This window comes from Phyllopteryx taeniolatus, chromosome 4 (assembly GCF_024500385.1).
Source record: "Phyllopteryx taeniolatus isolate TA_2022b chromosome 4, UOR_Ptae_1.2, whole genome shotgun sequence".
Classification (NCBI taxonomy): domain Eukaryota; kingdom Metazoa; phylum Chordata; class Actinopteri; order Syngnathiformes; family Syngnathidae; genus Phyllopteryx; species Phyllopteryx taeniolatus.
Window position 1 is genome coordinate 31695646 of NC_084505.1, and position 27014 is coordinate 31722659.

A 27014-nucleotide genomic window follows, 5' to 3' on the forward strand; every position below is an offset into this window, starting at 1 on the left:
TTTGTGTTTCGGAATCTTTATTGAATCATACAAAGAAACAAACAACAGACAGCTCAACATTATGTTGTGTGATCTACAGAGTTATCAAAGAGAATTGTTCATTCCGTTGGAAGTTTGTTTCTTTTTTTTTCATTGCAATTGCAAAAACTATGGTGGAGCGTCCTTGTTTGATGTGGACTCCGAGCTTCTGAAACAAAGGATAGAGCAGTGTCATTTCCTAAATTCTAACTGTTATCATGAGTAATATTTCCAAAATTAATTACTTCGCCCGTTCCACGTCTTCAATTGTCTCCGGCAGGTGGGCGTTATTTGTCTCAGGAAGAAGCATGGTCAACAACCCAGCACCTAAAGCCATTATGGAAAACGTGAGTCTTGGTAAACCAACCCACACTTCCTCGAGAAGAGCCACCAGAGGAGATACTGCCACACCGAGACGGCATAGGAAGGAACAGCAGCCAAAACCGTTTTGCCTGTGACGACACAAATAAGAACTCACAACTTTCAGGATGTCAATCCTTCAAAAAAAAAAAAAAGGAATCTTTGTGACATGGTAAACGGTGTTCGAAACGTGAGCTACAGTGGTACCTTGAATTACAAGTTTAATTTGTTTCATAACACAAATCACTCATATTTCAACTTTCCCCACTGAAATGTATGGAAATGCCGCTCATCCACTCTAGCCCACCAATTCATAAGAAAAACAGCACTGAACATTGTTTACTGTATAAAATAACCCAATAAAATAGAATGTAAAGAAATAAAGTTTTCCCCTAATTGCTACGTACTGTATATTTTCTTTTACTGACCTCAATACTGTAGGATATAGTTCAGTTGTGTACAAATACAAAACAGTAAAAGCTCCTTCAGAAAACATCTTGCCCAATGCCGCCACTGCTGTCCGACATGCTGCCATATCTGAAAAGAAGACATCCAAGAAGCACATTTTGAAGCCCACTGACCAGTTCTTTCCGCTTTGTCACTTTCGTCCACTTACCAGGCGGGATTAGCATGTTGCAAAACAAACACAGTCCAGTCAGAAGAAGTCCACCAATCTGATTGAACTTTCGTCCGAGTTTGTTCAAGGAAAAGAAGCAGAAAACTTTGGCTGGAATTTCCGAGAATCCGTAGATCAACTGTGTCACATAAATGTTCCCGCCGAATCCAGCGACATTCAAGCTGATTCCGTAATAACTGGAGGCTACTCCAAACCTATGAGCGGAAGAACAGATAAAGCCCCAATGCGAAAATTACAAGACAGTGAAAGCACTGAAGTCAAAGGTCTTACAATTCAGAATTCAACTAAAATGTTCACCAAAAACTGTCATGGTGCATGATGTCACAGGAGACCTCCCGCAACAAAAATCTCGACCTCAGTTAAAAGCGTCAAAGGATTAACTCAAGGCATGTTAATTTTTATTTAGCTTTTTGCAGCACTGTCAAAAGGGGCAGAATGTCAGATGGGAACAATATACCGTAAAGTTCAAACTATAAACTGCTGCGTTTCCCCGGTAAGCTCCGCATAGTCTGGAGGTTGTGGGTTCGAGTCCCAAGTGAAGTTTACATGTTTTGTTTTCTCCGGGTACTCCGGCTTCCTCCCGAACTCCAAAAACATTGCAAGTTAGGTACATTGAAGACCCGTTAAAGAGTGCGAATGCTTGTTTGTCTCGATGTGCCCTGCGATTGGATAGCAACCGGTCCGGGGAGTACCCCACCTCTCGCCCTGTGTCAGCCTAATGAGGACAAGCGCGATTCAAATTGGTCATTTCACACCTGAAGATCTCTCATCGCACACCGATGTGTCGCAGCACTGTGATTGGGAATCACTGTAATAAAGGGACGATTTCAAAGTCTTGTAAAGGTGCATACAACGATCTAGTTATAGAAGACATACCACACAGCCCCACAAATTACAGTCAGTCTCCTCATCCTGGGAGTCCTCAGCAGATCCAAAACAGAATATTTTCTTTTCTCTTTTTCTACCACAATGATTTTTGACAAACCCTGGGTGATGGAAAAAGAGGGTAAATTTTTTAAAAATTAAATACAGAAGAAAAACAAAATGGTGTCAGTCTTGACAAATTCGCCGACAAGTGTTTGCACCTCAGGTTTTAGGTCATTCATGAACTGCTCTCTCCGGTTTACCTTTGCACACTTGTTTAGGTAAAAATAAGCACGGTTAACCTTCCCTTGGCTTATCAGCCATCTGGAAGACTCAGGTAGCCACCTATATAGACAAACAACACATCATATATGCATGTTTTAAAACGGTACAGCTGCTTTAGCCGTGATTGTAAAAATGTTTGTTCAACAAAATCACTTGATTATTTTTTCTTACCACCAATAAATGATTCCCGGCAAAAGCGGGCTGGTTGAGGCGGCTATCAAGTACCTCCAGTCATTCACTAAATAGGCCAGAGCACCTAGCAGCGAACTGCCCAAACTCCAGTCCATGCTTAGTAAAATTAACACAGAAGACCGACGCTTGATGTCCGCCCATTCTATACCTACGATGAGAGATCATTACTGCATCAGTTAGAGAACATTCTAGTCACATCGCAATCTTGTTCAGGACCGAGAAAAGGATGATTTCTAGGCTGGTGGAAAGTCAAGTTTAGTCAGTGTTTCCCAGTCTTGATTGAGTCAAGTTTTTTGTTTTTTTTTTACATTTGAAAAATCTCACGGGACACCACCAAACAAAAAGTGTATATGCTGAAATAATGAACATCTCGTCTTAGTTTACTCTCAAATTTACATACATACTTATAATTTACTTACTTACGTGTGAAATGTGGGCCTGTTTAGTTGAACTCAAAGCTGATACCGTCACAAGAAGTCATGATTTATTTTGTTGTATGGATGGCAACAGGATTATGGGGAATAAATAATTATTTTCAGACCAACCATCCATCCATTCTCTGACCTGCATTTTCAGACCAATTGAGTAAAATTGGATAATTTTCAGCAGTACACCTAACAGCATACTAATGTGCCACGACACAGTTGTTGGGAATCACTTAGGCTAAGATTAACGTTAGGCAAATACTCAAGAGATAATTATTCATACTTAACTTTAATGCCCCCAGAAGTACGAATCCAAACATTTAAGCTTAAACTCACACAGAACCACGCTGATTACGTTGACTCCAGAACTTCCAAAACCGGCAAAGAACCTCATGACTGCAAACATGGCGTAATTAGATGACAGAGCACTTCCAAATCCGAAGATCGTGGTGATCAGATAGGACACCAATAGCATTGATTTCCTACCAAATCTGCCAGAAAAAAAAAGGAATTAAAAGAGATACTAAAACAATGTCTAGTGTTTATCACTGCGAACATTTCTGGACTTTTGGAATCTATAATCTTGCATTCATATTGATAGCTGTAAGGGATCAGGAAGGAACTACCTCAAAAGATGAATATGCTGCAGCAATAAACTATGAATGCATGCATTTCTTAGCGCAAACAAATATACATGTACATAAATCAGGAGTACCTGTCACTGAGATAACCAAGCACCGCTGCTCCAAGCATGACGCCAAGGAAGAAGATAGTGGCTGTGGTTTTGTTCACTCTCTTTCGCTCACAAACCAGATCCCACTGTAAAAGCCAATTGTTGGAAAATTAAAGATTGATCTGATTCTTTATAGGGAAATTCAGTTCCAACTCACCTCAGTGGCCAGAGTAGACTTCATGGTGGATGCATCAAACACCCATCCATCCTGACAAAGAACTGTAGGTAGCGCTGTAGTATTGGAGGAGTTCAGCAACAGATGATATTGAGGCTCTGCAAACATCTGACAAGAACTCAGACTCCCGTCGTCCTGGACTGGAATACTAACAATGAGCCTTTCCTCACTGGAGAGACCCCGAAAAATTCCCCCATCATCTAAAGCACTGACGTTGCAGTGGTGAGAAGGAATAAATGCGATGAAATTATTCAGCAGAAATTGAAAGGGCAAAATCAGTCGAGGAATCATCAACGCGAGGATCAGCCTAAACTGGAACGGCCCGAAGCCGTTCACTTCTGGTAACACGTCATCGAACTTCATCGTGAAAGTACGACTGGCAAATGTGGAGCGAGGCACAAATAAAACAGGAAAGTCTTGCAGCCCGAGTTAATGGACAGTTATGGAGATCGCCGTGACACATTGAGAACGCTCTCGTTTTGCAGATGTATGGCCACGATTTGGCAAGTAACCTATTTTAAGAATAAATGAGTTGCCAGTTGCTGCAATTATACATTACAAGAACAATATTGATGGCTTGAGCTGGTGTTAACCTATATGTGCTTTGAACCAATAATAATAATAATAATGTAATAATTGACTCGAGAACGAACTTCTGTTATTATTGACAAGGCTGTCACGGGATAATATTTAATTTACTTACTTACACAATTATGGTGTGTGGGGCTCCTCTCGAGCATTGGATAATGACAGAAGAAAAGTTTCCACAGAGAAACTGAGATGTTCTGATATTTGATTATACTTTCAAGCCAAAATGTAAATCTGTTTCAGGGATTGTATTTTATTCGAAGTCGGATGATTCCAAACAATTGCTTTATCATTGATGAATCAAACTGGTTGGGTATTGACAATATTTTGCATGTCAGTATGGACTTGGACTTTCGCAAAGTAAGAATTTGATTGCTTAGTGTTACTGTTGTGTTTGGACTGTGCACTTGACAAATAAATATTTCGTATTTTGAAGAGAAAACATTATACGCAGTGTCTACAACGTCTCTTAATTAAAAAAAAATAAAATAAAAAACAATTGATTATATATGTTTATCAGTTAGTTCTGTCAGTGGTTATCGAATGTTTTAATCACATTCCATTTGTGTATTGCAGGTACAGTGTTGATGAAATAAATGGCTACTATACAAAAAAAGGCACAATGTGCATTGTGATTTATTGAAACAAAATTGATAAAGCTATACGAATACATATGGAAGACATCCACTGTGGCCGTGTCTGTCAACTTGTGGGGAGCGCAAGAACTTTATGGATGGAAACAAATATCAAAAACGCCCTCCTGTCCACACACACACACACACACACACACACACACACACACACACACACACACACACACAAATAAAATAAAAAAGGCAGCAAAGTAATTATTACAAACTAAGGGGTATCCCTTAGTTTGTAATAATTTTCACAGATTAGTCTTTTCATTTGCTTTCATAATAAATTTGTTGAATTGCATGAGAGACTTTATGGACACCCTGTACAAATGATCTCCTACACAGGTTACTTTCTCCCTGAAATCCAGTAAAATGAAAAGTCAAGTTCTTGTGTATTCAAACTTTATTGCCAAATACTTTTGCACTTCCACGGTTCTTTGCCTCCTTGTGCAGACGGAAAATACAACATAGCCATGCTACACAGCAATGGATTATTTTCTTCATTAGATTGTCTTCCCCCTTGATAATTTCTCCCTGTAATGTGTACAAAATGTAGATTAGTAATTTGATGCAAGAAATACTCAGACAAGTATCTGAATGGTAATATTTTATTATTATTTTTTTTTCATCAGGAGTAAATGTTTAGATGAATTTTTCACTGCACAGTACTTGCTTAGCTCATCTTAAAAGGGACAATACAGTATTTTGTCAAACCATCTTTTTCTACTATTTGGGATGTAATATTGTCTCTATGGGGCCTTAGTAAACACGTGAAATATGAATTAAAATCGTCCACGCATTCCTGAGTTCCAGATGTTTTTTTTTGCTGAGAGGCCTGAAATCAGGTTATTTGAATTTCTCAAGCTTATCTACGTCACTATCGAAGATCTCCGCCTTCCCTTTCCGCTCCAGAGCTCGCGCTGTCAACATAACAAACACCAATACGGACAAAGCGGATACAAAACTGGGTCAAACAGAAGTATCTGTCAGACGGGCCTTTTCTGAACTCTCGTATGACAAAACCAAGGTGTTTTTTCAAATGAAATTGACTCTTTTATACTAAGTCCATGTTAGAGACTCACTCTAGAGAGGTCTAAACAGCCAAAATATGGGACTTTTAACTTGGCTCCACTTTTGGCTCAGTTTGTGATAGTAGTTTTTTCGGCTTTAAAATTGTACTGCGGGAAACTGTCAAACCCATGCAGCATGTGGCTGGTGTCCAAGGTAAGGGTACAAATTGCCCCAGGAAGCGAGATAGCCGACTGCTAACATCTTCAAATGGCATCTTCTTGCCAATAGAAAAGCTCTGATAGCAAGTGGAGCTGAGCTAAGCCAACTAGGTACCGTGCGGTGAAAAAGGAGCAGCAATGCCAGAAGGGGTTATAGCACTTTACCTTGGCTTGTCAATATCTTCAATGAACTCGGGCATTCTGGTATTTTGTGTTTCAGGCAGGAGCAACACCACTAAACCAGACAGGACCGCCATTCCGCAGTAAGTCATAGGGGGGAGGAGAGGCCAAAGATCCTCAAGAAGCATAATCAGCGGCGATATGGACACAGCCAGTCGCGCCACAAAGGAAGTGTAGCCTACACCGTTCTGTCTGGATGATAAAAAAGGTTCATGTAATGCCACACCGGATTGGAAGATTAAAAATTGTTTGTTACTGACTAACCGTATGACTGTGGGATATAGTTCAATTGTGTAGAAGAATATGATCGTGAATGACGCTTCTGACACGGCTTTGCCTAGGACTCCGACAATCGTACGAATGACCCACTTATCTGAGGGATGTTTAAACATTGATCAGATGATATATTATATGTAAATCCTGCCCTATGCTAAAAATGATGACGAACGGAAACCTTTCGAGACAAACAAGTTGATGAAAAGGAAGAGTCCGGTCGACAACGAGGTTCCTGCCTGAGCCGGCCTTCTCCCAATATTTTCCAATAAGAAATAAAGGCCAATTTTCATTGGCAGTTCGATTATTGCAAATATGAATTGAGTAAGGTACAAGTTTAATCCAAACCCGCTGATATTCAGAGTTATCCCATAGTAAGTAAACGCCACTCCGAACCTGAAAAAAGAGAAAGTACACATTAAAGCTTGAACACATTAAAGATTTTAACCATTCATGCAGTTTCATACATTTGTAAGAAAACATAGTCCCTGACATTTGTGGGGTAAGTCAGACATTGATTGGCTGGAGGCTGGCTCTGTCCAGACTTCCGAAATCTACATAACCTCTCCTTTAACACTCACCATTTATCCATCCATTTTCAACACCGCTTATCCTGGTTAGGGTCACAGGCCGCTGGAGCCTATCCCAGCTGACTTCGGGCGAAAGGCGGACTACACCCTGAACTGGTCGCCAGTCAGTCGCAGGGCACATACAGACACGGACAACCATTCGCACTCACATTCATACCGTCACTGAGTGGGAACTGTACCCACGTTGCCCGCACCAAAGTCAGGCGAGTATACCACTACACCATCAGTGACTACTCACCATTTAACACACAGTATTTAATTTGCGATTCCAGAAATCTGAAATTAGCAGTCTTAAAACTTCAACAAAGGTGTAACCTTTGCGCTCCAGCCACATAATCAGTATTCGGATATACCTGCGATATCAATTAATTCCTCAGCGACAAAGGGAGTACGACAGGTGGAGACATGTATCCATCACCGATTCTTTAAAAACTTTAATTTACCATACAATCCCAGAGCATATGGCAAGTTTCCTCATGTTTGCTGTTTTGAAAAGATCAACAAAGGTGTACTTGTTGTCATCGGTGTCAGTGTCCACTGATTCCAGTAACATCTGCAAAGCAAAGACACAAATGATTTCGGCATGCTCACCTCTACACTGACTGAACCAAAGCAAAAAAAAAAAAAAAAAAAAAATGTAACAATGTACCCTTGGCGTGATGTTGGCCATGCACTTGCTTCTGTTGTTCATTTCTGCACACTGATTAATGTAATAATGGGCATCATCGACCTTCCCATTAGCCATGAGCCACCTCCCAGACTCTGGAAGCCACCTGAACATAAAAAATAAAAAATAAAAAATAAATGGTGTCACCTCCAAAGTATTTGCATGCACACTGGAATCTCTGACCCTTGAATACCTCCAAGCAACCAGGGCCAATATCAGGGGCGAGGTCACGACCAGAATGAGAAGCCTCCACTCATTTATCATGCGTGCAATTCCAACCAGTATGGCGTTTCCAAGTGTCCAATCAAGGCTGAAGATTACACCAAAGAGAGTCCTCTGTTCCACGCCCAACCACTCTATATCTGGGAAAATAACTCTGTATAAGGCTGAATAGTCAGTCAATGTGGTGCAATATTTAGCCTCCAAGAAAAATATAGCTTTCACGTACTTAGAACAATAGAGATGATACTTATTCCAGAAATTGACATCCCAGTAAAAAAACGCATAATTACAAACATTACGTAAGACGTGGAGAGTGCACTTAGCACGGCAAATGTCATGGTTGTCAGATAGGACACCAGGAGCAGCCGTCGTCTGCCAAACCTGGTCAGAAAAAAGAAGCATACTCTTTATTTACTGGGACACAGAAATCTAGTTTCCATGAAACATAGAAGGTTAGCTCAATCTACCTGTCACTAAGATATCCAAACAAAGGGGCTCCTAACATAACACCAATGAAGAAGATGGTGGCCGTTGCCTTGTTCATACCTTTCCTGCTGCACACAAGATCCCACTGTGAAGAAACAAAAATATTATATTTGACAATTGTACTGTGCAAGGTAAAGATGCGCCTCATCATGATCATGTTTCACACTTGGAAGCAATCCGTCAATTGGACGTGAATTTGGATGTATTTGTTGTTCCTTTCCCCCTTTGACCAGTAGTAGGTGCCTGCGATTCCAGTAGTGGAGCCAACAACAGCAACACTTTGCTCCAATTCATTTTGTCGTAGTCCAGTGGTGCCTTGAGATGCAAATGTAATTTTTTTCCGTGACCACACTCGTAAGTCAAAATCGTCTTTTACCCATTGAAATAAATGGAAATGCCATTAATCTGTTCCATCATCCCCGCCAAAAAAAGCCTATCCTTTGTTTTTAATGAGAAAAAAATAGCACTCTGAAATTTTGTACATTATAAAAGCAGAATAATAACATAATTAATTCGTACATAAAGCATTAAAACATTTTATGCATCATGATTTAATGCTTCAGTCCAATTCAGTGTGCTACTCCTTCTGCTGTGCCAGCCTTGGCCACCAGGAGGCAGTATAATACTGTCCAGCAGGGGTCACCAACGTTTTTGGAACTGAGAGCTACTTCTTGGGTACTGATAAATTCGAAGGACTACCAGTCTAATATACACTTCTGAACTAACAAATCTGCTTAAATTACATTTGATTACATCTTACTATCAATAATTATATTGGTCTAGGTGAAAACATTGCTCATGTTAATGTTCTATCACAGCAGTTATCAAAAATGATTTTCCCTGGTAGGAAAACAAGAACAAAAACAATGTTAAGTCAAGTCAAAGGGATGAGAAAACAATGGGCACAACAACACCTGTATCAACAACAGTAATAGTCAAATTTCTTTAAATCTCTGCAACGGTTTACATTTTCTATTGATCACGTCTACAACATTCCTAGAAAATCACAATGTCCCATCACTGGTGAGCTAATTTTAGAACAAGCCCATGAGCACCATGTTGGTGACCCCTGCTGTACAGACAAAAATGAATAAGTTGTTATAATATTAGTCATTTTTAATACAGGATAAAGACTATACAGTATATATTCATTCGTCAGGAAGTCGAATCTCAGATTCAGGAGGAGCAGTGTGGTTTTCGTCCTGGCCGTGGAACAGTGGACCAGCTCTACACCCTCGGCAGGGTCCTCGAGGGTGCATGGGAGTTCGCCCAACCAGTCTACATGTGTTTTGTGGACTTGGAGAAGGCGTTCGACCGTGTCCCTCGGGGAGTCCTGTGGAGAGTGCTTCGGGAGTATGGGGTACCGAACCCCCTGATACGGGCTGTTCGGTCCCTGTACGACCGGAGTCAGAGTTTGGTCCGCATATCCGGCAGTAAGTCGGACTCGTTCCCGGTGAGGGTTGGACTCCGCCAAGGCTGCCCTTTGTCGCCGATTTTGTTCATAACTTTTATGGACAGAATTTCTAGGCGCAGCCGAGGCGTAGAGGGGGTCCGGTTTGGTGGCCTCAGTATTGCATCTCTGCTTTTTGCAGATGATGTGGTTCTGTTGGCTTCATCAAGCCGTGACCTCCAACTCTCATTGGAGCAGTTCGCAGCCGAGTGTGAAGCGGCTGGGATGAGAATCAGCACCTCCAAATCTGAGACCATGGTCCTCAGTCGGGAAAGGGTGGCATGCCATCTCCAGGTCGGGGATGAGATCCTGCCCCAAGTGGAGGAATTCAAGTATCTTGGGGTCTTGTTCACGAGTGAGGGAAGAATGGAACGGGAGATCGACAGGCGGATCGGTGCAGCGTCTGCAGTGATGCGGACTTTGTATCGGTCCGTTGTGGTAAAGAAAGAGCTAAGCCGAAAGGCGAAGCTCTCAATTTACCGGTCGATCTTCGTTCCTACCCTCACCTATGGTCATGAGCTGTGGGTCGTGACCGAAAGAACAAGATCCCGGATACAAGCGGCCGAAATGAGTTTCCTCCGCAGGGTGTCCGGGCTCTCCCTTAGAGATAGGGTGAGAAGCTCGGTCATCCGGGAGGATCTCAGAGTAGAGCCGCTACTCCTCCGCATTGAGAGGAGCCAGATGAGGTGGCTGGGGCATCTGATTCGGATGCCTCCCGGACGCCTCCCTGGTGAGGTGTTCCGGGCATGTCCCACCGGGAGGAGACCCCGGGGACGACCCAGGACGCGCTGGAGAGACTACATCCTTCGGCTGGCCTGGGAACGCCTCGGGATCCCCCCGGAAGAGCTGGATGAAGTGGCTGGGGAGAGGGTAGTCTGGGCGTCCCTGCTGAAGCTACTGCCCCCGCGACCCGACCCGGATAAGCGGTAGAGAATGGATGGATGGATGGAGTATATATTCATGTAAGTATAGTTATATCATTTGGCTACACGTGTTGTTCCATCATTTGTGTTCAAATATGTGTTGCTTAAAGGGCTGTCAAACCGCGACAATCGATGCTCACTGTTAGCATGTTAATGGGAGTTACCATTATATGTTAGCATTAAGATAGCAGGCCGTTCTTAAGGCGATCCTAGTTTAGTCATTTTTAAATATAAAATACATAATTTAATGTATGTTTAGTTTTAGTTGGGAGTGGCACTAGACAGCTTGAAACCTCTTTTTTTTAATGAAATGTTCACTTGTTTTCACACATATATACATACATACATATATATATATATATATATATATATATATATATACACACACACACACACACACACATATATATATATATATATATAAATTATATAAGTTATATAAATATATATAACTCATAAATTGGGACACTTGTATCACAAGGCACCACCGTGATACCATTAATTCTGCTTATCAGCATAGCATTATTATTGGTAATACAATTAATACAGTACGCACACTTTCCTATGCAATCCCTCTACTTTATCGCTCTTTCTCTCTGCTTGCTGTCCCGTTCCTCTATTAATCTATCTCAATCTGACTGGTCGAGGCAGGAGGCCACCTCACACTGCGTCTCGGGCTTGTTCAAGGTTTCTTCCTTAGAAGGAGTGTTTTTTTTTGGGTCAACGTCATCTTGTGCCTGCTCATGCAGGGTTCAGTAGGTTTCTTAATGTGTGAGCGTGGCGCTACACCTGCTCCATATGTAAAGTGCCTTAAAATGACGTTTGATGTGACTTGCCGCTATATACATTAAATTTGACTTGAATGACAAAATAAAGAAAAGCTAACTTACCTCTGTTGCCAATGTTGATTTAAAATATCTTTTGCTGTACACCCATCCATTTTGACAGTGAACAACCGATGACTCCTCACTGCTGTTCAACAGGCGTGGAAGTCGAGGCTTGGAGAACATCAGACAGGAGCTCAGAGTCCCATCCATCTCTGTTGGAATACCAATGGCCAGCTTCTGTTCCCAAGTTAAATTTGAGGAGACGTTTAAGTTATCCAGAGTGCTGATGTTGCAGTGGTGAGAGGGAACCCCCGCCATGAAGTTATTCAGCAGGAAGTGACAAGGCAGTGTGATTCGAGATAGGACCTGGATCAAGATTAACTTAATTTGGAATTTTCCAACCCCGCCAATTTCTGAGAGTATGTTGTCAAACTTCATTTTGGGTCGCTTCCACAGTCACCGAGATGAGCTTCCACAAAGAAGAAGTAGAGTGTGCTCTGCCCTGAGCAAGGTAAGATTTATCATTGCAATGTTAATAATTACAAATTCCCTTAACCATTGTTTTTTTTTTTTTTTTGCATTTTAGTGATGTGTGGTGGGTAAAGGCCGACTTGAATGTTACCTAATTTGCACATAATCCCCCTAGACATGCGCGCATGCTTCACAATAGAAGAGACAGATACACTGTTATTCTTTCATCAAACCAGTGATTTAGGCTATTGGACCATTGTTCACTCTTTTTACACATTCAAACCAAGTCAGTGCAGTCAATTAAGACAAATGAGTCTTGCTTAATGCCTTCGGACTGACTAGCAACCTGACTGTCTGTGCCCCACCTCTTGCCCAAAGGTGGATGGGATTGGCTCCCCCTAACCCATGGCGCGAATAGGAGAAGTGTTGTAGAAAATGAATGAATAGATGATTGACAGGATGGACAATGCTTGTTCCTTGGGTGACGTCAACTGTTGAGAACTCAAATAGATTTCAAATCATGGTTAACAGCTTTTAATTTGTGGTTTGCAAACTGATTTGCATCCATTTAAGGACATCCTGTCAAAGAGAGTGAAGTGTTAGTTTAAAGAGCTGATTTCATGCACATCAGTCTATAAAAAGTCTAATCTTTGATTATAAAATAAATGCACATTTGAAAAGTGGTCTATACATGCTGTAGTCAAGGGCATGATTTGTCCTTGCTGGAGCCATGTGAGATGCTAACTCAACTGTGTCCAGGGGAGCATCGACACCTCTTCTCGCTCTTTAAATAGACTAGAGAAGGAGCTAAGCAGCACTCCAGCCAGTTGGTTGGTGACCCAAACATCTGTTATTCTACTTAATTCATCTATTCTGTGCTTGGATTCAACATTTCCATCTATGGGCCCTCAAACAAGAAGGATATAAAGAGTACAAAGCTGCATATCAACTAATGATGGACTAGGAGTTATTTCAAGGACGAGAAATGAACTATGAATAATTGTAAGTAGCCATTTGTCCATTGAATTCTCTTGTTAAACCCTGAAAATTGCCGAAGTAACTGTATGTAAAAATGTGCTTGATGTGCAACGGATTATTGTCTCTGGTAGTTTTTAGTACATATATATTGTACATACATATACGAGACAGTATACTGCACATACTCACACATACTGTGTAGTGTATGCATGTACAGTATGTATGTGAATACTGTAGACAATTCAAATTATTAATTACATTTCCTGTTGTGGATTTATTTTCTAATGTGATCATTCTATTGAATGTCTAGCAACAGAATCTAGGACTAATATTATTTTTAGTTTACAATTTTTGTTTTTGGCTATTTTTCTTTGCTTTAAAAACATCATACTGCTGTTATATCTATTTAAAGACAGATCTGTATGTGTTACTTGGGTTCTGTTACAATACTTGATGATATGAGCTCCTGACTAGGGCAAACGAAATAAGTGTAAACCTCCACCAAGCTTCTCCATAGAGAACCCCGAACTCCATAGAGTTTGGTTTAAGTCCATCAACCACAACCTTTAGGTAATCCTACTCAAAACACACTTTGACATCACTAAAAGCATCACCTCCTTGGCTGAGGTAATACGGATGGAAACATCTAATCTGACACTCCTGAAGGGGGTCATGCCGGTGAGCAAAAGATCACTCATTTTTTCAAGGATGCCAACTTCCTGTTGCCATGGAGCTGGGCAATCATAGCAAATGTAATGCCTTACTTGGAAGCAGAAATTCTTGCACCAAAGCAAGTCTTGAGTGGTAAAATGAAGTGGAACCAAGTGTGAAGAGAGGGGGACAGTATGCAAAAGCCTGTACAACTTCTGTTGTAGTAGTCTGATGCAATGATGTATGTATTGTCCTAAATTGCAACACAAACAAAGTTTCACATAATATATCTTGCATACAAGCCAAAGATTCAGTGTTAGCAATCTATGACACTATGTGATTTAGGGTGCAACTTTGTTGAGTAAATTGAGAATAGTCTCACAATTCTGCACACCCCTCACCTGAGTCTGCCAGTTTAGTCTTCAAATTACATGTGTACAAATAAAACACGGCCAAATGTCAAAGCAGACTCTTAAACTAAACCACAGGCAATGAAAAAAATAAACACTCCGAAAGATTGTTTCTTATTTTTCACCAAATCATCACTGAGCCCTACCAGGTTCATTTTTAACCATTTTGTGTTTGTCTACCCTGCGGATAAGGCCGACATTTTAACTGACGCGTCAGGCTTAGCTCAAAGAATAACCACTACTATGACACCATCTTGTGGCAAAGGATGGACACTGTCATGACTGTGTGCCCAGCTTGTCAGAGTAGCGGGTTTTTGTGGTGGAGTTTGGCAAAAAGGTGGTGGACCCAAATGCAGTGAAACAGGAGGCAAGGCGGGAATGCAGGCATCTCAAAAAATAATTTATTTACAAAAAAAGGCAACCAAGGCACATGGAAAAATCAAAATACTAACTTAAAAGTCCCACATCAATTCAACAATCAAAGTAACAAAGAAACACTCAGAGTAAACCCAACAAAGCAGGAAACGAGACATGACTAGGGACGTGACTTACAGCAACCATAATGAACCCACAGACTGAACAAAATCAGGGAACTAAATACAAGCAGACTGACGAGAGAACGACAAACACCTGGACAAGGCACGCGTGGTTGCAGGGAGCTGATTGGTTGACACAAGGAACAGGGTTAACAAGAACAGGTGGAAACAAAAATCTCACGCGCAAGACAAGACATGAACGTGGGACACAGGAACACATGAAACTAAACTAAATGTAATCTAAAATACACAAACCATGACAATGCCAATGTCTCTGGTGACAAGCCTTTTTTGATTCAGCTAAAAATGTAATGGCATTTTATAACACCATTGACTAATAAACAATGGCTTTAGTTGTGGGCGTACAATATACCATTTCCTCATCATATGAAACAAATAGTCCAGTTTGTCGGTCATAAATGGAAATGTTGTTGCTGCAGCACTTGTTAAGGTGACAGCAACCCTCCCTTTATAAACAGGACTACTTGGAGAGCATCCACCCAATTGTTTTTCTGTGCCGCTGGACGGGAAGGCTATTTTCCTCACGATATTACATACCATTCCATTTAGAGCTCGAATGAAACTGCAAAAGCAAAGTTGCACTCCCTATAAGACCTGTGAAGTGTGATCCTTGAATATCTTAATCTTAGCAATGAAAAACAAGTATAAACAGCTGTTTGTCTTATATCTAAGGTATTGTTGGTGACGCTCAGGACTTCGTAAGTGAATCAGAAATGGAACCGGAAGCTGAGGATCCAGAGAACATGGATGCCTCGGTCTCTTGGTCGGGCTCTGATGGTTCCCAAGCAACTCGTATCACTGAATCCCCGACAGAGTTCTATGGTGAAGTGGAATTCAGTGATGTAGACAGAAGCTCGGACACACAAACATTTTCTTTCCTCAAGTCTGATGCTGGGCACCCAGAACTGTTAGAATCACAAGACCCAAAACTGGTTTGTGAACAAAGGTCCTTGTATGACCTGAGCGGGGGGGAGGAAGAAGATTCATACCAAAAAGAGGACATTTACCTGACTGACCCAAGAAAGATCCCACACAACAAAACCTCACCAACTACCTCAACAACGTCACTCTTCTCAAAATCAGAGTGCCATGACCCTCACAGTGGACAAATGCCAAGGCCTCTCTCACTTTCATCGTCCTCCTCCCTCGGATATGATCCTGAAATGGCCTCGGCCTCGACCCTGACCACTAGTGATGAGCCCCCGAAGGCCAGTAATAGGCAGGGCCAAGGGACTGGGAACAGGAGGGTTCAATCTTCAGAGGAAGGAGGGAGCAGTGAGGCACCACCTGCTGCAGTCTCCTTTGGAATCTCAGATGAGGGGGCTGAGCAGACAGAGAAGTGGGACTCAGAGTCTGACACAGTTCTGTGCAGACAGGACAGTCGCAGGGCAAGGTGTACACGTAAGTACAATATCGCGCTTCTTCTCTCAACTGTATAATCCTGTTGCTATCGGATGGTAGTGGTAGCACAAACTGTACAGTTAGTGGTTGCTTAGATTCAAATTTGAAATACGTGCATTTATTAACTCAACTATAGCAAGTCATAATATCCCTTTTCTTTAAATTGTCATCATTAAATGAAGTAAAGAATACATTTAAAACAGTGAAACAGGTCTCCAATGATAGTCGATGATAGTTATTTTGATATGGTAATGCAGAGCCTATTTGAGGAAGACAGAAAATTCCCATGGCTTTAATCGCTAGAGTGGGATAAGAATAATATATGACCACACGATGAAGCCGGCAGAACCGTTTTTGACGGACACCAGCATGTGTTCACCAGTCTGTCATCCGATCCTTCGTCCGAAGTGAGCTCTCTACTTTGCCTGCCTGACACACCTCCCTAAATTAGCTGTAAGTGAATATGATGCTTTTATTAGAATGCTTGCTTTTGCAATAGAAGCTTTACAAGCTGTCAGTGACTTCCTATTAGCGAGTTTACCTATACTTCATATGAAAGTAACAATTAACAAAGATGGCTGAGGTAGGATATTGCGAGACCTACAGTGTTAATAAATATAATCAGAGAGTTAGTCTCCAAGACCAATAGTTGTATTTGCATTGACGTGTTCATCCTCTCTCCCTGTCTTTGGCTTAGGGTTTGGTCAAGATGAAAGCCAATCACAAAGGCAGGTTAAGGAGACCAAGTCCAAATGTAAGCGAATCGCTCGCCTTCTGACTGATGCACCCAACCCCCAAAATAAGGGAGCCCTACTGTTCAAAAAACGCCGGCAAAGGGTGAAGAAGTACACACTTGTAAGTTACGGGACTGGTGACAGTAAGTTTGACAGTGAAGACCAATTGGAAGAAGAAGCAGAGGAAATACAAGAAGGGGTTTTGGACTTTGTCGGGACCAGCGATTCCGAGTTTGAAGAGGAATACTCGATATATCACCGCCAGCATGAATTAAGTGTGAATTGGGGAAGATTTCAAGAAATGGAAGTGTTACCTGGGACAAAAGGAAAGGGAGTTTTGATGTTTGCGCACCGTCGTAAACGTATGGAAGAAGTACTTTTGCAGCAAGAACGCTATAATAAAGGATTACATTTGAAAGGACGGTCAGAACCTGGATATACAGTAGCAAACAATATGTATGACATGAGCAAAATGCATGATCAATCTGAACAGGGAAACTACATGCATAGACACATTCATCAGATGAACCAGCAAAGATCTTTGGTTTCAAACAGGTCAGCGAAGCCCTTTTTAGGAGCCCAAGTTGGGCCAGCTGATCCCAGCATGCCTGCTGGTGCTGTTCCAGTGAGAAAAAAAGCAGAGTCAATATTCAAGGCACCAGTTCCTATCGTCCCAAACCGACAGGTTTGGTCTCCGACTGGAGACATCATAGCCTCCAGAGATGAGCGAATATCTGTTCCGGCAATAAAGACCTGCAGCCTTCCAGAGTCAAGGCGTAAAAGCTCTAGCAAACAGCACCAGACAACCAAACAAGGATCAGACCCTCGGGAAAGCAGAGCTTACACGGAGTCAGAAGAAGACTGCTTTAGCCTCGGTGCTGAAGCTTGTAACTTCATGCAACCCAGAGCAATTAAACTTAAGAACCCACCCCCGGTTGCACCAAAGCCTGCTATCAATCCAAAGAGCCCACCTTGGTTAAGAGGCCCTCCTAGTGAACCCTGTATTCCTCCAAGGAGTTCAGTGACACAACCTAAGTATCTTGGGGGACCCCAGAGACAGCACCATTACTTTGATCAGGACTGCTCTCAACCTCAAAAGTTGGCCAAATGCTGGGAAGCAGATCGAGCCCAGGCAGCAATTCAAACACCTGCCGTTGGCCAGGCATCAATCAGCTCCTCTTCCCAGCCTCATGTTCATCCAACCACGACTAGCTGGAACAAACCTCTGCCAAGATCCGTTGTGAGTATGCAGACACACGGTCCTAGTTTCAGCCCAATTCACCCACAGTCAATCAGTAGGTGCAAGCAAGACAATGCATCAAGTTCTGTTGCCTCTTGTCCACCAAAACCAATGAAATCATTCACACCAAAAATATCACTGGTTCCGCCAAAAGGTCAAGTTTTTGCTGGAGGTTTTGATCGCGCCGCTGATGATCGCACCACGATGGGAAAAGGTGCAGAGTTGTTTTCCAAAAGACAGTCCAGAATGGAGAAGTTTGTTGTCGGCGATCCAACAGCAAACCAGACAAGATGCCCCTCTCCAACAATGTCCTTACCCAACTCCTGGAGATATTCATCCAATATTCGCGCACCACCCTCTTTATTTTACAATCCACTTCACTCCCCTTTTTATAATCCCCCAGCAGTAAAAACAGCACCGTTAATGAGAAACACAGCGACACCAAAATCAGTCCCAAAGCAGCTCAACACTTTAGATATCATGAAACATCAGCCGTATCATTTGGACTCATCACTGTTCCACTATGATGCAGTTCCAGAGGCTAAAAGCCCCACCGCTAAACCCGCCCAGCCTTCAAAGTTTATGATGACCAAAAAACTCAAACAAAGGTCTGCCCATTCTCATTCTCCTAATATCACTGAGCCTGATTTTGAAAGCAAGTCAGAGGCCTCTGCTAAGTCCTCAGCTAAGTCCTCTGGACCGGTAAGTTCATCAAACTCATCTGCTCGGCAAAACACCAAATCGGCTGAGCTTCTCGCCATAGGCGGTCACTTGGATGAAAAGCACACTGGCCATCAGACAAGCGCCAAGCAAGCACCAAGCATTCATGCTGCAAGCACGCCTTTCCAGCAGCCATCTAGAGATGGCGGCTTAGCTTCATCTTTCTCTCCTGCATGTTTAATTGCTCAACGTCAACTGGCTCCTCGGCCAAAATTTTCTGCTAAGAAGTCGGTAGCAACAACCAAACACTGGAGGCCTGTTGCGATGCTAAATTAGCTCCAGAAATAGCTTTGCTGTGGCGATGCAATCAACACTGTGATGATGGGACATGGTTGTTGAAAAAAGCGGCCTATAAAATGTTTCACTTGACAGCATGTGTCATAGTATGAGCTTGAGCATGCTTCTGTGGAATACAAACCTCAAGCTTTGCCAAATCATCTTCCTGAAAGTTGTTCAAACAGGAAGTCAGAGAATAATGAATAATTCTTAAGAAGTGCTTACGTGTACAGGATACTTCAAAAAATATCTTAAGATATTTTGTTTTAACATGCATATTCAGAAAGACAAAATATCACCTAAATAATGATAAGCAGTGACAATGTATCGTACATTTTCATGTATAATGAATCCTTTGATTCACAGCAACTCATACTGTATGTGCTGATTGAATATATTTAACAATAAGGTGTGTTTGGGAGAAAACTGCATGCACTTCTTAGATATAAATTTTAATTCCTTCAATCTCATTCCGAAAGTCATCAGACATTTTGTATCCTATTTTTTTTTTGCCAAAGAAGTTCAATATATTGTAGAAATTTGATTGCGCAAATCCTTACGTGCCACATTTGGTGATTTAAAAAAAAAAAATATTGTCTTTATCTCCTTGTGTCTGTCTTTCTCATATGGAACTCTTTCATGCACATCTTGTTTTCAGCACAATTAAAATTTCTCTTTTCTCATTCTTGTGCACTTCCTCTGTGTCCAGCTACTGCTTTTTTTTTATCTGCGCTTTTTCCACTCTCATCTGTTTTCCTTTCCTGCCCATACGATCTGCTACCCGAACCCATTATTTGTGGTATCAACTTAAACCCAGAACAACACAACTTTGTAATTTATGTATGTGACAAAAGCCACGTAAATATTTTATTTTCATGTTTGGGACGGCAGTCTCTATTAAGCTTAACAGAAATTTGTTAAGACTGAAATCAGAATATCTGCTAAGAGAGTGTAATTAGCACACCAAACTGGCCAACAAGCAATTTATTAATTACTATAGGGGGCTCTGTCAAACTTTAGCCAACATTCTTTCAATGCTAGCTCATTAACTAAGAGGATCACACAATATTACTTAAGCCCTTCCTCATTTGTACTTAGCGGTGTGCTGAAATTGAAGAAAAATGATTACCAGTCCTTTCCAGTTAGAATAAACAGTTTTAGTGGAGTTTCTTTTGTCATTATATACATATACATATACATATATACAGTACAATAACAACACAACAGCTAGTTAGAATACTTCTGACCATTTTCTGTACTTACGTTTATACAGTACTTTTACTATTTACACTTCGCAAGTGCCATGAACCTTTAACACGCTAACTAGCAACTGGTTGTTCGTATTCCTTTTACTGGTGACGTCACTAATTCTGCCTAGCAACAAGAAACCGCCAAACATTATGTTTATATTGCATTTACGTAAAGTATAAGAGTATTTACTTTTGAATGAAACAACACATTACGATAGTGTCATTTTACCCCTGTCAAAGACGTTAGCTTAGACTAAATAAGGAAGGAGTCTATGGTATAGAACCCGGAAGCTACTTGCCGTTGCCAGGCAACAGTGACAACCACTCCATACTGTATTGTACTACAGTAAACAAACCAACAAATTAATACATAATGTTTGTAAGTCTGTACATTTTCCTTAAGGGAGACAAAATTTATAATACACACATAATACAAATGGTCCAATGTCCATGTAAAAAAACAAATACATTAAAAAAAAATAGACACGATAGGAATACGTTTATGTGCATACACTTATACTATTTGAAATTAATATAATTTCATTAGACAAACATGTAAGTAAAAAAATAGCGTGGCCAGGGGATGGCAGCAAAGTCAACAAAACTGCTTTAAAACAATTCAGTGCAGTACTTACTGGACACTTAAGTTCTTCCCAACCTTTATTGAGCCACGGCACTTTTTTTTTTTTTTTTTTACATGAGAAAAATATCACGGCAACACACCATACAAAACTCTCCCAAAACTAAAATAACAATGCTCTCGTCTTAATTTATTCACAAATAGACCTGTCGAGTTGAACACAAAGCTGATAACTGGCAGGAAGCCATGATTTATGCTGTTGTATGAATGGCAACTGGTGGAAACATTCTGCCATCTAGCGGAAGCTAATTCAATTTATTTTCTTTTATTTAACCTTTATTTAGCCAGGTAAGGGAATTCAGAGCAGATTCTTTTTTTTTGCAGTGGTAACCGACATCGCTGGCTTAATGACATAAACAAAAAGGTATTTGTAATGAATAAATAATAGTATTCAGACAAATTTTTGTGAAATTGGATGATTTCCTGCAGCACACCTGATGATCCCCTGTATAGACGCGGGGTTGGGAATCACTGACTCAGTGTATTTTCTTTCAGGGACAAGGTAGAAGCCGCTCCCTTAGCCTGCCCAGGCGCTCCTCTTCTTCTGGACCTATGTCTCTTGTGGGCACACAGAACCCTCGCTCAAGTCTTTCCCCAGCACAGCAACATCGAGCGTCTCTTCAGCGAGCGTCCTACAAGCTGCCCACACCTTGGGAGGCCGCATCAAGGAGCCCCTTCGGTTCAGTGGACGACGCCTTCTCGATCCAGAACGCCTTGTCGCCGATTGCCTCACGTGTCCAGGCCGCGGGGCCCCGCAGGTCCCTGCCCGAGCCCCCAGAGGAATGGAAGCGCAGGGTGTCACTTGATCCACCACTTGCGAGTCAGGGTCACTGTCATACGGCCCCGGCTTACGTGACCTCAGTGCCTATGAGGGTGAAATGTGCACGTGACAAATCAACAGCAGTCTACGGGCCTCCTTTTAGACCAGCCCAGCCACTTAAGTCTGCAGATAAGCCCAGAATTATATAAGCAGGGTAACACTTTGGGGCAGCACAGTGAAGAAAGTGTTTACCACGTCTGCCTCACAGTTCTGAGGTTCTGGCTTTGAATCTCGGTTCAGGCTTCCCTTTGTTGATTTTGCATGTTCTGCCAGTGCTTCTGCGGGTTTTCTTCCCACAAAAATGCATGTTATGGTCATTGAAGACTCGAAATTGTTCATTTGTCTGAAAATGTATGGCTATCAACGTGCCCTGTGATTGGCTTAGACAGGGAAAAAAAACATTTCAATTGATTTAGTGTGTTGCTTATAAGAAATTACTTTATGAGCAATATTGAAAAGCTTCTAGGTAATATTTAATGGTTTAGATGACTGTCAGAAACATTTTGCCACTCGTGCTGTTGGTGACACATGACACTAAACTTTAATTGCGACGACTGTTACATAATCAATTTTTCATTTCACCATTTTTACAGTGCTTCACACATTTTAAGGTTATTTCACGTTGGAGTGTTCAAGAGCAGATAACGTATAATGAGTGGATATTTTACCCCATTTGTGTGTGACTGTCATTTTCTAAGAGTGTTTTCTCAATATGAAAATGAACCTCGAGTCAGCATGTTAAGCTTTTAAAATTGGATTTAGGAGAGGTGTGTGCGCATGTGTGCGTTGCATGCATAGTCATCCTTTTTGTGTCACTGATGTGGAGAATCACATGTACATTGAAAATGTTAGCACCTTTTGGAGAAATTATATACGTGCAGTATTAAACTTGAAAATGTTATAGACAAAGTGGATTTTATTTTATTTTACTTTCTATTAATATCTAGCAATAGATTTGAGAGGTAAAAACATCATCATTCTCTGATGCGAAGGTACCCAAAATTGTTTTGAATTGCAGGGGGGTATATGTTTATTTTGGGTGGTTGTGTTTTTAACCTGGACTTAAAAACATGCACACTTGGGGCTGACGTCGCTTCTGTTGGCAACTTATTCCATTTGTGTGCAGCATAATATCTAAATGCTGCTTCACCATGTTTGCCTTGGACTCTGTGCTCCACTATTTGACCTGTGTCTGTCGATCTCAGAGGCCTACTGGATTTATATTGCATTAGCATTTCATTTATGTATTCAGGACCTAAACCTTTTAGTGATTTATAGACCAGTAGCAGAACTTTAAAATCCATTCTAAAGCTGACTGGAAGCCAGTGTAAAGACTTTAGAATTGGAGTAATAAGCTCCGACTTCTTTGTTCTGGTCAGAACCCGAGCTGCATCATTCTGAATGAGCTGCAGCTGTTTAAAGCTCTTCTTAGGCAGTCCAGTCAGAAGACCATTACAATAGTCAAGTCTACTTGAGATAAAAGCATGGTTGAGCGTCTCCTGGTCTGCTTAACACATACAAGCCTTCACTATGGATATGTTCTTCAGATGGTAGAAGGCAGTTTTAGTAATTGAATCTATCAGAACACCAAGATTTTGGACTTGGTCTTTGTTTTTTAAAGAGACTAACTCCAGGTATTTACGAACAGCAATACTCTTTAATTTATTGCCAAAAACAATTCTCAGTTTTATTGTAGTTTAATTGAAGAAAATTTTGGCTGATCCAGTTATTTATCTGTTTTAGACAGTGACACAACACCTCAATTGAACTGTAGTCATCTGGAGACACTGCTAGATATAACAGTGTGCCATCTGCATAGCTATGAAAGTCAAAAGTTCTGAAGAATTTGACCCAAGGGTAGCATATACAGGCTGAACAGGAGGGGTCCAAGAACTGACCCTTGAGGGACCCCATAGGTCATTGCTATTCGATGAGATTGAACACTTCCAATGGTTACAAAATAATTCCTTTCCTCCAGGTAGGACCTGAACCATTTAAGGAGTGTTCCATTCAGTCCTACCCACGTTTCCAAACTGTTTAGCAGTATATTATGATCTACCGTATCAAAAGCCGCACTGAGGTCGAATAAGACCAGAATTGACACCTTTCCTGAGTCAGTATTCAACAATAAATCATTTAGCATTTTAATAAGAGCAGATTCTCTACTGTGAAGAGTTCAGAAAGCTGATTGAAATTTGTCAAAAAGTCAATTTAAGTTCAACAAATTGCTGAGTTGATGAAAAATAACTTTCTCAACAATCTTGGCTATGAAAGGGAGAATTGAAAGGGAGAAGAAGCGTCCAGTGTTCTTTTTTTTCTAGAAGAGGCTTAATGGCAGCTACTTTAAGAGCTTTAGGAAACTCGCCTGACTGAAGTGAGCAATTGATTATTTGCTGCAAATCAGCGAGCACAGACAGGTGAAATCCAAAGGTTCATCAACTGTCTTAGCATTCACAGTTTGTGGCACAGCAATGGTCTCCATAAACTTAGTGGCGGTACTCCCATTTATGTACCTTTTCTTAATAGACATAGCGGTTGTCTGAACTTTTGGAAGAATCTGTAATTCAAAGAATACACAAAAATGGTCAGAAATAGCCATATCCTTAATGTCAATTGATAGAATTTAAACATCCTTAGAGATAACCAGGTTTAAGATGTGGCCTTGATTGTGGGTTGAACTCTTAATATTTTGAGAGAGGTCAAATGTCTCTAGTATAGCAGAGAGTTCTTTAGATTTCCCCGCCCCCCCATGTTATTGTCAACATGAATGTTTCAGTCTCCCGTTATAACAAAATAGTTGTAGTCAGTACAAATAACTGACAGCAGTTCTGAAAAGTACTCCGTAAATTTTCTATTGTATCTTGGAGGCCTATAAATTATTAAAACAATAACCTTTGGGTCACCTTTAACTAAAAAACAGAGATATTAAAAAGAGCTAAAATCACCCAGTATAATTTCTTTACACTGAAATAATAATTTAAAATAACAGCAATAACAACACCTTTTTTCCCTATTCGAAACTAAAAATTTGCTGGTGTTGCCTCATTTAAAATGGTATTACAGCTACTTTCTGTTAATCACGTTTCATTTGGCAACAAAAAGTTCAGATCATAGATTTGAATGATGTCATTAATCAACATTGATTTATTACCCAGTGACCTGATGTTGAAAAGCGTTAGTTTCGCTGAGATAACTGGAGACAAAGGTTTGATAGATTCACATTTTATCCTCATTATGTTTGCAGTTCTACTTTTTTGTGCCATATTTCTTTGACCAACTTTCTGTCCCTTGTAATTATAGGGATCAAAAATGCCTGATCTCCATAGGGGTCTGACTTATTCTGGAAAAGACCCCGCAGATATAAATCAGGGGGGGTGGGAGGAAGATATTGGTGTGGTGTGCCTTGGATTCCAATATTGACAATAGTCTTCATCCTGTCCGTCACACCAATCAGAGAATATAGGCAAGTAGAGCGTGAGTTTTGCGTTTTGTGGGGGTGTGGGAGATTCAACGTGCTGGCTCATCTCATTTGTTATTCGCTCCTCCGATTGTTTGGATGACGCTGATGAATCCGTCTGCGCCTCGTGTCGCCTTATCTCATCGTGTCGCCTTATCGTAATTTCCTTTTTTTAAATTTCTTTTTCTCTTATGTTCTTCTCTTCTGAGTTTTGGACTGGTTCTCATACCCCTTGCCAAGCCAAAGAAAAAGCAAAACACATAAACAGACTTAATCCTTCCGAATTGTTTCTAGTAGGATGGGCTGGCATATTGAGTGATGTCATAAAGACGTTTTGTGTGACTAGTGCATTTTATTGGTTCAATTGCAATCTATTTAATGGAGAGTATTCCAGTCAAGCAAGCTTATTGTCATATGAATTCCCTTGATTTTGGCTTCTAGAATGTATTTTAAGTAGGCACACCTGAAACACACTGCTTCTTTGTGCAACATCAGGGGAAATTCAAAACTAATCAGCTAAGATATCAGGAAGAGAATTGTACACTGCACAAGTTTGGTTCATCCTTGGGTGCAATTTCCAGATACCTGAAGGGGCCATATACACAAATATACACGAATATAAATGCCATGGGAATGTCCATACCACTCAGGAAGGGGACGGGTTCTGTGTCCCAGAGAACGTGCTTTGGTCCGAAATGTGCTCATGTGTCGAAATGTGTCAACCCAAGAACAAAAGCAATAGACTTTGTGAAGATGTTGGCTGAAACTGGTAAGAGTGTCATTAGCCACAGTGAAACGAGTACTGTACCGCCATGGGCTGAAAGGCCATTCTGTCAGAAAGAAGCCATTACTCAAAAAGAAACATAAAACAGATGGATTACAATTGGAAATGCACACAGAGGCAAAGACCTTAATTTTTGGAGACATGTCCTGCGGTCTGACAAAACAAAAATGTTGTTCTTTGGTCATAATGAGTTTCGTTATGTTTGGAGTAAAAAGAGGGAAGCTTGCAAGCCTGAGAACACCATCCCAACTTTGAAATAACAGCATCATGTTGTGGGCTTGTTTTGCTTCAGGAGGGACTTAGATACCATCGATGGGATCACTTGGAAAGAACATTATGTGGAAATACTGAAATCCCTAAATTAATTGCAATTGTACATTACTTAGGCAGTTGTTCCCAAAGTGGTGAACCTCGCCCCATCCTTGCTTGCGAACAACTGAGCCTTTTGGGGTTGCTCCTTTAATACCCAATCATGACTGTTCACCTGTGGAATGCTCCACATTGTTCTTTTTTTTTTTTTTTTTTTTTTTAGCATTCCTCAACATTCCCAGTCTTTTGCTGCCCGTCTCAGTTTTTTTGCAATGTATTTGAGGGGATACAGCAATCATCTCAATGACGGCTGCTGTTCTCTGTATATCAAGAATAAGTTGCATAACTTGAAGACATGTTACTTTGTAGGTTTTAACCCTGTGAGACATGTTGACTGTGAACATTCCGACAAGTAGATGGTTTTATCTCTGGAGGAGGTGGAAGTTCTCATCGGAGGACTTGTCTCGTTCCATCCTCTACCATTGCCGGATGGTGTTTGAGTGCTTTGGAGTGTTTGTCAGGTTATATTTAGCCTATTGATGCAAGTCGCATTC

General features: G+C 41.1%; 3 protein-coding genes across 5 annotated transcripts; 1 reads left to right on the forward strand and 2 right to left on the reverse strand.

Annotated features, from left to right (window-relative positions):
- LOC133477207 (solute carrier family 22 member 7-like) lies at positions 1-5159 on the reverse strand. Its single transcript, XM_061771715.1, has 10 exons — positions 3672-5159; positions 3497-3600; positions 3118-3272; positions 2336-2504; positions 2101-2224; positions 1892-2001; positions 995-1209; positions 807-915; positions 264-470; positions 1-187 (listed from the first exon to the last, which is right to left on the reverse strand). Exons 1-10 carry the CDS (start codon positions 4050-4052, stop codon positions 148-150), a joined length of 1614 nt encoding a protein of 537 aa, XP_061627699.1. The 5' UTR covers positions 4053-5159; the 3' UTR covers positions 1-147.
- Positions 5160-5300: 141 nt separating this feature from the next.
- LOC133477208 (solute carrier family 22 member 7-like) lies at positions 5301-12261 on the reverse strand. 3 transcript variants are annotated; one of them, XM_061771717.1, is made up of 11 exons: positions 11826-12260; positions 8544-8647; positions 8303-8457; positions 8048-8216; positions 7837-7960; positions 7631-7740; positions 6946-6993; positions 6779-6846; positions 6589-6697; positions 6310-6516; positions 5301-5449 (listed from the first exon to the last, which is right to left on the reverse strand). In XM_061771717.1, exons 1-11 carry the CDS (start codon positions 12198-12200, stop codon positions 5419-5421), a joined length of 1500 nt encoding a protein of 499 aa, XP_061627701.1. In that variant the 5' UTR covers positions 12201-12260; the 3' UTR covers positions 5301-5418. The 3 variants fall into 3 exon arrangements, with proteins under 3 accessions (XP_061627701.1, XP_061627700.1, XP_061627702.1); XM_061771716.1 differs by having other exon boundaries at positions 6779-6993; XM_061771718.1 differs by lacking the exon at positions 5301-5449 and having other exon boundaries at positions 6370-6512; positions 6779-6993; positions 11826-12261.
- An 808-nt stretch (positions 12262-13069) lies between these two features.
- synpo2b (synaptopodin 2b) lies at positions 13070-22930 on the forward strand. Its single transcript, XM_061771714.1, has 4 exons — positions 13070-13235; positions 15502-16230; positions 16928-18906; positions 21586-22930. Exons 1-4 carry the CDS (start codon positions 13226-13228, stop codon positions 22057-22059), a joined length of 3192 nt encoding a protein of 1063 aa, XP_061627698.1. The 5' UTR covers positions 13070-13225; the 3' UTR covers positions 22060-22930.
- Positions 22931-27014: the final 4084 nt, after the last annotated feature.

Coding starts and splice junctions, on each gene's coding strand:
- LOC133477207 (XM_061771715.1), bottom strand. CDS start 4,052: ATGAAGTTCGATGACGTGTTACCAGAAGTGAACGGCTTCGGGCCGTTC. Junction 916..994: donor CAACATGCTAATCCCGCCTG/GTAAGTGGACGA, acceptor TCTTCTTTTCAG/ATATGGCAGCATGTCGGACA. Junction 188..263: donor GAAGACGTGGAACGGGCGAA/GTAATTAATTTT, acceptor CCTTTGTTTCAG/AAGCTCGGAGTCCACATCAA.
- LOC133477208 (XM_061771716.1), bottom strand. CDS start 12,200: ATGAAGTTTGACAACATACTCTCAGAAATTGGCGGGGTTGGAAAATTC. Junction 8,217..8,302: donor TATCATCTCTATTGTTCTAA/GTACGTGAAAGC, acceptor TTATTTTCCCAG/ATATAGAGTGGTTGGGCGTG. Junction 6,698..6,778: donor CAACTTGTTTGTCTCGAAAG/GTTTCCGTTCGT, acceptor AACATCCCTCAG/ATAAGTGGGTCATTCGTACG.
- synpo2b (XM_061771714.1), top strand. Junction 16,231..16,927: donor TCGCAGGGCAAGGTGTACAC/GTAAGTACAATA, acceptor TCTTTGGCTTAG/GGTTTGGTCAAGATGAAAGC. Junction 18,907..21,585: donor CAGCTAAGTCCTCTGGACCG/GTAAGTTCATCA, acceptor ATTTTCTTTCAG/GGACAAGGTAGAAGCCGCTC.